The sequence below is a fragment of the Aulostomus chinensis genome, chromosome 1, assembly GCF_037954235.1.
Source record: "Aulostomus chinensis isolate RoL2024-O1b breed Wild chromosome 1, RoL_Achi_v1.0, whole genome shotgun sequence".
Classification (NCBI taxonomy): domain Eukaryota; kingdom Metazoa; phylum Chordata; class Actinopteri; order Syngnathiformes; family Aulostomidae; genus Aulostomus; species Aulostomus chinensis.
This window is the reverse complement of record NC_141320.1, coordinates 67,512,290-67,524,498: the sequence shown is the minus strand read 5'-3', so window position 1 is coordinate 67,524,498 and position 12,209 is coordinate 67,512,290. Positions and strand designations below refer to the sequence as shown.

The 12,209-nt window shown below is 53.9% G+C and overlaps 1 protein-coding gene across 1 annotated transcript in view; it reads right to left on the bottom strand.

The window, feature by feature from the left end:
- The window catches only part of LOC147272877 (transcription activator GLI2-like), a 38,584-nt gene extending 28,197 nt beyond the window's left edge, over positions 1-10,387 (bottom strand). The window contains exon 1 of the mRNA XM_086204669.1: positions 10,320-10,387. Coding sequence (XP_086060795.1) covers positions 10,320-10,371 — 52 coding nt within the window. The 5' untranslated portion in view covers positions 10,372-10,387. The remainder of the gene's footprint in view (positions 1-10,319) is intronic.
- Positions 10,388-12,209: the final 1,822 nt, after the last annotated feature.

Here is a 12,209-nt window from a genome sequence, read left to right as displayed (position 1 = left end):
ACTGAGCAGCTCAGGACGGTGGCGTTCACTCAGCACGTTTTGTCTGAGACTTTTCCCAGAAGTCATGTTGAATCCAGGAACGCAAACCAGACAAAAGTAGCGAGCATGTCCTGTTAGCGCCAGCAGGCCAACGCCAGGACGCCACACAGAACCCTTTGAGCTCAGATGGACACAGGTTCCTTGACCTGGATCTTGAGGCTCTGTTGTGTTGTGATGAATTAAGAGGTGGAGGTGCTGAACTGTGGGTGCAGACGTAAAGGCAGCAGGGATCAGAGCTTGAAGCTGCTTTTCTCTGAAGCTGCAGGGGAGGAATTCTAAGAGAAGGAGAGCGTGCGTTTATCCGTCCATCCCTCTGCTCCTGCAGAAGCCCTGAAGCCACAGCGCTGTTAGCCAGAGCGTCTTATCAGCTGTGGGCAGCTGCACTCCGGCCACGTGCTAATAACCTCCATGCATCAGCGAGCTGAAGGTGAGAGCGCGGCGGTGGCGGCGACGCCTCCTCTGCATGTTGTTAGCATGCTGTTTGTGTAGTTTAGCTACTTAAAAGACGGCGAGGGTTCAAAGACTGATTGCAGCAGCGCGTAATCAGCCACCTCCGATATGCGGCTGATTTATCACCCTCCTGCTTAATAGCGCTGCTTAACACACAGGTTTGTCCAGATTAAGTAATTACCTGAAAGCACAAGTTTATTATCTGGGAGGACGGGGCGGTGATAAAGGCTCCCTGTCGCGGCGGCGAGCAACTGAAAGGGCGTGGAGCCGGTGAATGAGAGCGATAATTAAAATACAGTGAATTAAAGAGTCTCTTCTGGGGCTGTCGGCGTGCTCCCCAGCTAACATCCATATTACCCCGCTGGCACCCTCGCCAGGGGGGCGCCGGGGATTACGGCTCACCCCGTGACTCCACGTGTAAATGAAACGCAGACCCAGTTTTTCACGGCTGGGGGGGCTAAGAATAACACCTGAGCAGCGCGTTAGCTGCTGTCACGTCCCAATGAGCTGCACGTTTGAGGACAACAAACATGCCGCAGTCTGGCAGCGGCGCTTCCTGAGGTCTGAACGGGCTCAGCGAGGAGGCTGACCGTGGGGGAGCGGCCCTCAGTGAGTCTCTCATGTTCTCATCTCTTCATTTCCTGTGTTCAAGAACACAAAGTTGGACTTTGATTGTCTTTGGGCTCAGGTGAGCTGGACTGGGTTTGTCGTGGCGCTGCTGATGTCACGCCGCTGATGTAATCAGGCTACTGGGGGCTTGTGTGTGTCCGGGAGTCTTGAGCTTGGTCAGACTACAAAACCTCACGCTGGACGAGATGCTCCAGCTGCCATTCCAGTCTTAGCTTGGTCACCCCCTCCCCCTCACTCCCACACTGATGGCAGGATTATTGGCCTGACTTGTCACTTTGAAGCTTGGTGCTGTGGCTGAGGAGCTGGGCTGGTCCACCAACCCTGGGTCCGGCTTAGGAAGGGGAGGAGGGCCCCCCTTCCCAGCTGCTGGGTCCAGGGAACACAAAAGAGTCCTGGACTCAGAGGAGACGAGGAAGCGCGCGCCTCGAAAACCTAAAGACGTTAGCGGAGGATGAGGAGCACCGTCCGCTTGGGATGGAAGGAAACATTAAAAATGAAGCACTTTAAACGCTGAGCGAGAGCCTCGTTAGCGTGACGAAGAGTCTAACGAGGCTCCTGCAGCAGGAAGGAGCTGCGGCACATTTCTGACCTTGTTTCAGTCGGCGCTCGGCCTGCTTCGCTGGCTAATTAGCTCTCGCCAACGCCACCAACGGCCAGAAGACGAAGCACACCAGGACAACAATTAGTCTAAAAGAGCTATTAGAGGACACAGGAAATCCAGTCCCCACCTTTCACATTAAGAGCAGAGCGTTTCTCTGGGTGGTGATTCACATCAAGCACTCACCTTCTCAGCTCTTTGTCATCAAAGCTCCCAAATTTAGCCGTGTTGTCTGGGCTGAAGGGACACGTCTCATGAACATGAGCCATGACATCTCAGCGGGCTCACAACAGGTGACAGACCCCCCCCCCCACACACACACACACACACACACACACACACACGCTAGCAGAGCAGTGAGCCTCCCTGTTGTTGTTGTTGTGGTTGTTGTGCAGCCGGGGGAAACCAAGCAGCACACGTCAGCGCCCTGGTCACTTCATTTGGGTTAAAATGCAACTTAATGATGCGTTTAACTCCAGGCTGGCCTCCACGGCCAAATCCCTTTGAATGAATCGGAGTGTTGTGGTTTTATGGAGTCGCGACCAACTTCAAGAGTGTTAATGGCCGCCGCTGACTCCAGCGTGTTTATGAGGGAAAATATTCCTCAGTGTTGACTCAAGAGAAGAGCCAAGTCATTTGTCACTGAGCGCCGCCGCTGATGCAGACGTGGGTTTGCCGTCGAGGGGGGAAAGTTTCTAGAAATGTGACAGCCTGGCGCTTCATAAAGATTTATACTCGCCAGACAAACAGCCGACTGTGCGTTTGTCCTCCTGAGCGAGCTTTGATTTCCAGCGTAGACACGCTAATTAGCTGTTATTGCTAATCTCCAGCTGCTCTCTGCAATACTTACAAGTCAATTAGTCTGCCTCTTCTGATTTCCTGTAACTCTGTAACGCTGCGCCGCTGAGCCTGATGAACACGGGAATAGCACCAGCCACGACCTGTAGGGCCTCTGACACGCCGCTAAACACGTTAGACACAAACACTGACGCCAAACCAAACCCCCTCAATAGATAATTGGTGGAAAAATGCTACCATATTTTGGGGGAAGTCTCTCATCGTCCATCGTCTCCAGAGACAGAGCCCCTTCTCCAGGGCCGAGACCCACGCTAGTTAGCTAAGCACAATGAATGGCGGTGGGTGGGAAGTGTTAGCATAACTAGCTTCCTTGTGTTGAAGATGACATGATGGTGATGCGAGACGCGTCTTTCTTGGGTGATTGCCGTCTGGAGGGTCAGACAGGCTTGGCGCCACATAGGCCCCGCCCCCTCCTGACCTCCTTGAGGTAACTCCTCCCTGCCATTTGCACACGTCTGCAGTTGTTGAGATAAAAATCTGGAGGTTTAATGAGTGGGTGATGGAAGATGCTGTCAGCCTCCACACACACACTAAAACAAACACACTCTCTCACACACACACACACACTCACTCACACACTCAAACTCACACACTCACTCACACTCACACACACACACACTCTCAAACACACACTCCCTCACTGTCACACACACTCACACTCTCTCACACACACACTCTCTCACTCACACTCTCTCTCACACACACACACTCTCAAACACACACTCCCTCACTGTCACACACACACACACACTCACACTCTCACACACACACTCTCTCACTCACATTCTCTCACTCACACTCTCTACCTCTCTCACTCACACACACTATCACTCACTCACACTCTCACTCACACACTCTCTCACTCACACTCACACTCTCACACACACACTCTATCACTCCCTCTCACACACACTCTCTCTCACTCTCACACACTCTCTCTCTCACACACACACTCTCTCTCACTCTCACACACACTCTCTCTCACTCTCACACACACTCTCTCACACACACTATCAAACACACACTCCCTCACTGTCACACACACACACTCACACTCTCTCACACACACTCTCTCTCACACACACTCACTCTCACACTCACTCTCACACACACACTCTCAAACACACACTCCCTCACTGTCACACACACACACTCACACTCTCACACACACACTCTCTCACTCACACTCTCTCTCACACACTCTCTCACTCACACACTCTCACACTCTCACTCACACTCACACACTCTCACACACACTCTCTCACTCTCACACACACACACTCTATCACTCCCTCTCACACACACTCTCTCTCACTCTCACACACTCTCTCACTCTCACACACACACACTCTCTCTCACTCTCACACACACTCTCTCACACACACTATCACTCACTCACACAAACTCACTCACACTCTCACTCACACACTCTCACACACACACTCTATCACTCACTCTCACACACACTCTCTCTCACACACTCTCTCACACACACACTCTATCACTCACTCTCACACACACTCTCTCTCACACACTCTCTCACTCTCTCACACACACTCTCACACACTCTCACTCACACACTCTCACTCACACTCTCTCTCACACACACTCTATCATTCTCACACACACACACACACACACTCTCTCTCACACTCTCACACACACACACTCTCTCACTCACACTCACACACTCTCACACACACTCTCTCACTCTCACACTCTCTCTCACTCTCTCTCTCACACACACACACTCTCTCTCTCACACACACACACACACACACACACACTCTCTCTCACACACACACACACTCTCTCTCACACACACACACTCTCTTACACTCACACTCTCTCTCACACACACTATCACTCTCTCACACACACACTCTCTCTCACACTCTCACTCTCACACACTCTCACTCTCACACACACTCTCTCACTCACACTCTCACTCACACACACACTCTCTCTCACTCTCACACTCTCTCTCTCTCACACACACACTCTCTCTCACACACACACACTCTCACACACTCTCTCTCACTCTGTCACACACACTCTCACACACTCTCTCTCACTCTGTCACACACACTCTCTCACACACACTCTCTCACTCCCTCACACACACACTCTCACACTCTCTCACACACACTCTCACACTCTCTCACTCTCTCACACACACACACTGATCTCTCTGTCTGATGGGTCACAGGTCAGACTCACACACACTTCTATGTTTACACTCTTCCGTTCGTCTGCAGCCTCACCCCCCCCCCCCCCAGTTGGCGCTCGTGGTCCTGGGAGACCTCCTGGACTGAGGCGTAGCCGTTGTCTCCGGTGTCGCCCGAGACGCTCCGAGGTGAGATGGTTTATTGACTCGCTCCAGGCGAGCAGCCGCTTTACAACCAAGCTGTCAATCATCCCCGTCCGTCCGGCGTGGACGTCTGAGGCGTAAATGCGGAGACACCTGGATCCGTCAGCTTTATTTCTGCGGCTGCAGCTGTTTATGTGTTCAGGCTGTTGTGGAGAATGCTCTGATTGGACCGTTGGGCTGACAGGAGTCAGTTAAAAGCCCCCGGTCCACCTGCAGGCTCCCCAGGTGAATCAGATTTACACCCATCATCATGGTCAGCAGCTGTAAAAACAGTCAACTTGCCCACATCCCTTGAACGCATCATGTGAGTTCCCTCAGAAAAATGACCTCAAAACTCAAGGGAGGACGTCGCCATGATCCTGTCAACAACATCGACCTGTGACGGAGCAGCGGCGCTGGGTGACGCTGGTATGTGGAAGCGTTAACGTGTCAGGAGAGAGATGTTGGTGACATCATCTCTGCTGGAGTCAAAAGGAGGGGTGGTGGAACAAGACGGAGGGGCGGGGCTGCCGATGCTCCCAGCCGTGAATCTCCAGGAATGCCGCCTGTTCTTGGCATCTGTGCGGCTGGGGAGCCTCGCCGTCCCACCTTCAGCCAGCGGCTGACCCGGCCTGCCGGAACCCTGCCTCACACCACCGATCAGGAAAGGTCCCGCAGTGGCCGGCACCACCGGAACCTCATCTATGTGGGTGCTGCTAAACTGGGATTCTGAGATGTTTCCAGATGTTCCTTCAGGACGGTCCTGCAACCTGAAAACAGCGAAGAACCTGAAGGCTCCGCCAGAACGGCAGCCTCATCTCACCTCTGAACCTCCACCGCCGGTGGAAAGCCATCTAGCTAACTGTTGAGGAGCAGCCAGAGTAACGCCGTAAGTCCCGATGGTCCTGAACGCCACACACGTGGGAGCAGTCGTCCATGCGCGTGCTGGGACGAGCAGCCCCACGCCGCAGCTGATCTGAGTCCGGCCTTGCCTCAAGCTGATGTCACTGAGTTCAGCTATTGACCTTGTCAGTACTGGCGCCATACACTCCGATAATGATGTCATAATGGCGTTCTCTTAGTCACAAGATGCAGTGAGGAGTTGCTGATGTCAGTAGGCCAACGTCTCCCTGGATGCGAGTCGGGGGTGGCTTGGCCCCTCCCCCATGCTGACACACCTCTTTTAAAAGACATGGCCAGACTCCGCCTCCTTTCGTCGTGTCTCTGTTCTCGTAGCGTCGTCACAGGTCTGAGGGGATCCCAGCTGCTAATGGCCTGACAGAGTTAACTGTTGCTGTGCATTGTGGGTAACGATGGCAGCAGGTTCATACAACTGGAGCCTCCTGACGGCTTCATCAAATAAACGACAGGCTTCCCTGAAAACTGGGATGAGAGGAGATCCTGGGGAATGCCGCCGCCCGCGGCAGCCTGGGAGCTGCTAAGTACTCAGGGTCCCTCCCCGCGGACCCCCCCGACTCAGCAGAGCGACCTGAGAGGGTGGAGGGAGGGCTGGGGGAGGGAAGGAGGGAATCGGGGCGCATCAATCTCCCTCTCGACTGACAAACTCACTCTCAGCAAGATGAATGTCACGAGCCGCCGCCGCCAGTTAATCAAATCATTAGCAGCACCGCTAGCTTCCTGCGACCTAGTTTACTCTCACACGGAGGAGGAGAATGCCGGCGCTCAAACCCAGAATCAGAGCTGCTCATCCAGGAGGCGGGCTCATGCTCCGGACCCCCAGCTTGACACGGGCCCGTTCAGAGAGACCCGACTGGGGCTCGGACTCTGACAAGCCCTCAGACCCAGGAAACCTCGTCCTCGCCTCTCTGAAATTCATTGGCAAATTCAGACCAACGAATTCCCAAATTTATGAGGAGAAAACTTTGGTCCTCTTGAGACACAAAGCAGTCATTTGGGAGGAAACTCTCTGAGCCGACAGCGTCTCTCCTGTGTGACCTGGAGGGAGGTGACTTGAAGCGTGGCCTTTCATTGCAGCACAATGAGCCAGGAATGTGTTAAAGGGTTAAAACCAGAGGTTTAATGAAAATGATCACAACATTTGGAGCCAAACAAAGTTCAAAAAGGGAAAATGAAACAAATGAAACAATCATTTGATTCATTTCAGGTGCGATCAACGCAAGAAATAAAGAAGGAAATAACATTTTACTGAGGACCCCTGGGAAGATGCTGCAGGACCCTGGCCGTCCCAGGAACCACATCTTTACAACCCCCGCTCTTCCATTCTAGTCTTTGTCCCCCTCTGGTCCAGGCCGTCCCCCTCTGGTCCAGGCCGTCCCCCTCTGGTCCAGCCTCCCCTTCATCAGTGAAGCCAGCTGGATTCTTCCTGCTCGCACATTCTCACTCTAAATAACGCCAGTTATTACCGCTGGCTTCGGACCCTAAAGATCCCTAAGATGGCATCAATCTGCGGCGGCGGCGTGCGTGAGCGAGCGAGCTGACAGATGCGTGCTGTCACAGGAAATACAGATGCTCGTTTGAATCCATTAACGAGGCGGCAGCCCCGACCAGCCAACCACAGCCCCGTTTCCTGGAAAATGGCAGCAAACGTGTGTCCAGAGGTCGGCGCGCCAGTTTCACTGCACGTTTCCTTCCCTCGGAAGAAGCGGACGGGGGGCTGAGCGGGGCCGGCGGGGGCGCATCATCAGACCGCTGCACCTGGGTCCATTCTAATTGACTGGGAGCGCCACATCGCCACTTTTTAAACTCACACTTGAGCTTCATTATACGCGCACCCCATTTCCATAGAGGCCTCTGGGAACGAGACCCGGGCCGCTCACATAAAACAAATGACCGCTCCATGATAAATGGTTCTATTAGCAATCCAGATTGTTAAAGGGTGATATAACAGATCGGAGAGCGGCGCCGGGGCCCATTCATTTTCCTCCCGTCTGCACACAGACGCTGCAGCAAATAGCTTGTTTTTATGTGTAAATAACATATTAAAAGTCGGCATTAGCCGTGTCCTTTGATAGAGAGGAAATTGTTCTAAATAAATAACGCGGGGCGGGAATATAAAGCAGGGCGGGCTGTTAGCGAGGCTCCGAGGTGGGCATGACTTAGGTGACAGCCGCCGCCAACAGTAAAGCTGACAATAAAGCTGCCGCCGTATTTTCCGAGGCCGGTTTGAGGAGGAGCTGGCAGGTCGGAGCGGCTCGTCTCGTCTCATGCTGCATATTCACTTATCAGGACCCGGCAACACGGCGGAATAATAACGCGTATTACTGCCATAAGTAATTGCTGTGTCTGGCGGCGGTGGCAGCTGCTGCTGGTTGGAGCTCTTTGGCTGGGCTGATAGCGACCCGCTGGACACGGCAGCCAGCGCCGGTTCTGGTCCGATTACAGCGCTGGGCTGATAGGGAGGAAGAGTAATGGAGGCAGGCTGGGTTTCAGGAGGAGGAGATTAAAACTCCAACAGGTCACACATCAATACACACAGGATATGGAGGTTGACCTGAGGTCACCTTTAGGGTCAAAGCAGCGAGACGCGTAAAACACTGGACCGCGAAAGACTTCTCTGCAGCGCTGCCCTCACACGCCAAGCAGGATTCTTCCCGCAAGCAGAGCTGACAAATGATGACATCATCATACTGGGGGCACACCGCCATGCTGATGTTCTCCTTCAACACTTCGACCCCTCTGTTACGGGTGAATCTGCTGCCCCGTCTCTGCACGCCGGCCGTGAAGGCCTGAACGTCTCCGCCCCTGTTGTGGTTTTTAACGTTCAGGTTCGGCTTCCATGCCCCGTGGAAATGCGAGCGCCTGAGCTCCCAGAGGGAAACGTGGCGTGTGAGACGAGGGGTGTGTTTAACGACCGCTCACCACCGGACGGTAAATGGACTGGAGGATGAAACCATAATCATCCTCCAGGGTGGCGTGCGGCGTCCCAGAGGTTGATGGACATGTGATTACTGGGCCAGCTCAGCGCTCCGCTTCGCATCGCTCATTCGCTGGCGTCTTTGTTCAAATATTGACGAAGGCGTGGAGAACTGGAGCATGGAACACGCCAGCCGACATGTAAAACTCCACATTAATATTCTCTTATCAACAATTAATGTTGGGGGTCTTCATGGCGGCGGGCCACCAGAACCTCCGTCAGCCAGGAGGAATGTCACTTCTCCGCCGGCTGGATTTCCACATCAAACGTGCTCGTCACTCTGCATCCACATCAGCCTCCCCAACGCCACCGCCGTCGCCGCCTCCTTGGCCTTCGGAGGTACGAACCAGGTCTTTTAACCTCATTATCTCCCGCTTTCATCACACCTTCACTGACATCTTTAAACATGCGCCCTCACCTCCACTTCACATTCGCAGAACCCCGCATGCGTGTCGGGGAAACACGCTCGGGCCGAGTCGCTGCAGCAGCACCGACATCTGGAACGTCCCGCAGCACCCAGACGTGCTGGGAATGAGGAGCGTTCCTCTGCAGACTGAAGGGGCAGCATGTGACCCGGGGGCCGCAGAAACGACTTCCTTATTTATTTATTTCAATCAAGACATCCGAACAGGCGCCCTGCTCAAGTGGAGACGCCACGTGACGCCATTGCTCTGGTCCCCACGGTTTTGCCGTCACATGGAGGCTTGCAGGCCGTGAAGCTGGCGCCTCCTTGTCGAACATCAAATACTGAGGAGCGGCGCGATCACCAAGATCATCAATAACAAAGGAGAGCAAATAGAGCGGCGGGATCGTCTCTCGCCGCCTGGCTTGCAGCTCTGCTCCGTCGCCATCAATTAATGAGTGTTTCTTTGTAATGGCGGGCCACCATGTCCTTCATTACTGAGTCATCATGTCACAAAATCACACGTTTAATTTGCATTTCAAAGGCGGCCCGTCAGCCCGCATCTCTGTCAGTCCCTGCAGCGGCGTGCCGGCTCCAGCAGCTCCTCGCCGTTACACTCTGGAGGTAAGAACAAGGTCTTTGAGCCTCATTATGCGGCGCTTTCATCACACGTCCCCCGACATCTTTAAACATGTATTCTCTCTGTGGCCGTCCCTCGCCAGCCCAGCGTCGCTGCTACTCTTCATTTAGTTCAACAACACAAATACTCACCTGTCCTGACCCGCCCCCTCCCCTGTCATGTTATCTATTCATCAGCGTTTACGGGATTAAAACGCTGCTCCACTGAATGCGCAGTCCCGGACGCTACCGCCATCACCGATGCTCTTTCAAGGCCCGCCCCTCGTTAGGATTCCTGTCAGACGTCTACTGTAAGTCACCTCTGCTGCCGCCCGCCTCCATTCAGGCCCGACCGCGGCCGCGAGCTCCCCACATGACACCTTAACTTTCAAATGTATATTTCATGGGCTGTGCTCTTTGGCCCCGGGCCCCTGGGCCGCCGCCAAGGCCCGCCTCTCACATCCAGCTACTATCTTACCTCTGGTCTCTGACGGCTTCTTCGGGAGGTCTCCAAAACTGCTACCATCCATTTTGTCCTTTCTCTCGCCGGCTCTTGACGTCTCCATGGCCGTGCGCTCTGACGGAGGAAGGAAGACAAGAGCTGTTAAGTGGCGTTGGCTCTTCATCGTCTATTCATGCGCCATTGATTTCCTGTCTTTGATCGTAGTTTATTGATGAGAACAGAACCAGAAACAGCTGGTCCCGGCTCACTCATGTTGTGGAAAGAGTGTTCGGAATGTTCCAGAACTGCTGCAGTGCTCCACCTGCACGGAGACGCGAGGAAAGTGTGGCGTGGATCTCGACGCCGGACCCCTGACTGTTCACTCATTCATCATGAATTAATAAGAGCATGAAACCGTCACGTTGGGTCTCAGCGTGGCGTCTGACCTGACGCTCGTTTATCTGAGCTCAACCTGTGAGATTATCCCCAAACGGCAAACGCAACACCCCCTCTGCTCTCAGGCGGCGGGGACGCAGGGGTTGGCGTGAAGACTTTGGAGGTGAAAGAGGAAGGGGGCGGGGTCTCAGCTCACATGTCAGCAAGGTTTGTTCGAGGGCTGAACCCTCGGCCGGCGTGACTTCCACAACTCAAGCTCTGAGTCTTCAACCCTGTGAGCCATTCAGCCCCCAGGAGAGAGCCACTTCCTGCGAGGGGGGGCGTCCTGGCAGCACCTCTGCATCAGCACTCAGCAACACGAAGCTGAAGCTGATGAAGAACCACGCAACCAAACTCAAATATGATGGAGGGTTGGGGCTGGAGGCCTCCGGGGCGGCGCTCCCACTGTGGTGCTGAGGTCGCAACTTTGGCCACTCTGATGATGTCATAAATATTCCCAGGAGGAAGTTAATTCAGCGGGGAATGGACACGCCCACACCTGTACAGAGTCCATGTTTCTGCTGCACTTCACCGGGTTTGAGGGAAGATTCCTGCCAGTTCTTCTGGTTTTCATTTTCATCGACTGTCACACTGAAGTTTGCATGCTCACTCACGAGCGTAGAAGTTCAGAAGAATGAGTCTGATGCCTTCACTTGTCTGATGCCTTCACTTGTCTTCAAGAGGGCGAGGCTGCGTCACATTTCAGGTGCTTGTAAAATGGTGAATTATTACAATCCTCCTCTTGACTCCAGGAGTCTTGTCCTCTGCTGGACTCGCTCATCCTCAGGGAGCCTGGCGGTCTCTGTTGCACCACCGAGCTGCCACGTGCGTCAGGAGCTCGGCGTCTGACCAGGCAGTTGGACCGCGCACCGGTGGCAGGTGACACTGGGATCAACCCAGTTCATCCAGTTCAGGGCCATCAGAAACAATTAGGGGTTCAGTATCTTGCGCAAGGACACTTGGACACGGTCAAGTGGGGATCGAACCAGCGACCTTTTGGTTGCTAGACCGTCATTCTACCTCTGAGCCACACCGCCCCCCTGAACCCAGTTCATCAGCCAGGAAACCAGTGAACCCAGTTTAGTTCCTCTTCAACAAAGCTGCTTGTCTGACTGACAGCTCAGCCTGCTGTCTTTATTGCTCCTGATCAGTCGGTGTAACAGGTGCAAGCAAAGCCTCATGGGACGCCACACACACACACACACACACACACACACACACACACACACACACACACACACTCACACTCTCTCTCTCACGGGTGTGTTTAGTGAGGTGATATATGGAGCACGTAATGGCCGTCTTTCATGCTTGAACTCTTCTGATCTGCCCTCACAAATCATTGTTAGTCAGGCTAAACATTTGCTGTTCGCACGTTAGCACACCGAGTCGGTGGTTAGCGCCTCACAGACGCCTGATAGGTCCTGAAACTGTGGCTTTTAACCGGTCATGTGACTGAGTTGAGAGGAACAGCAACACCCGGCATTCCAG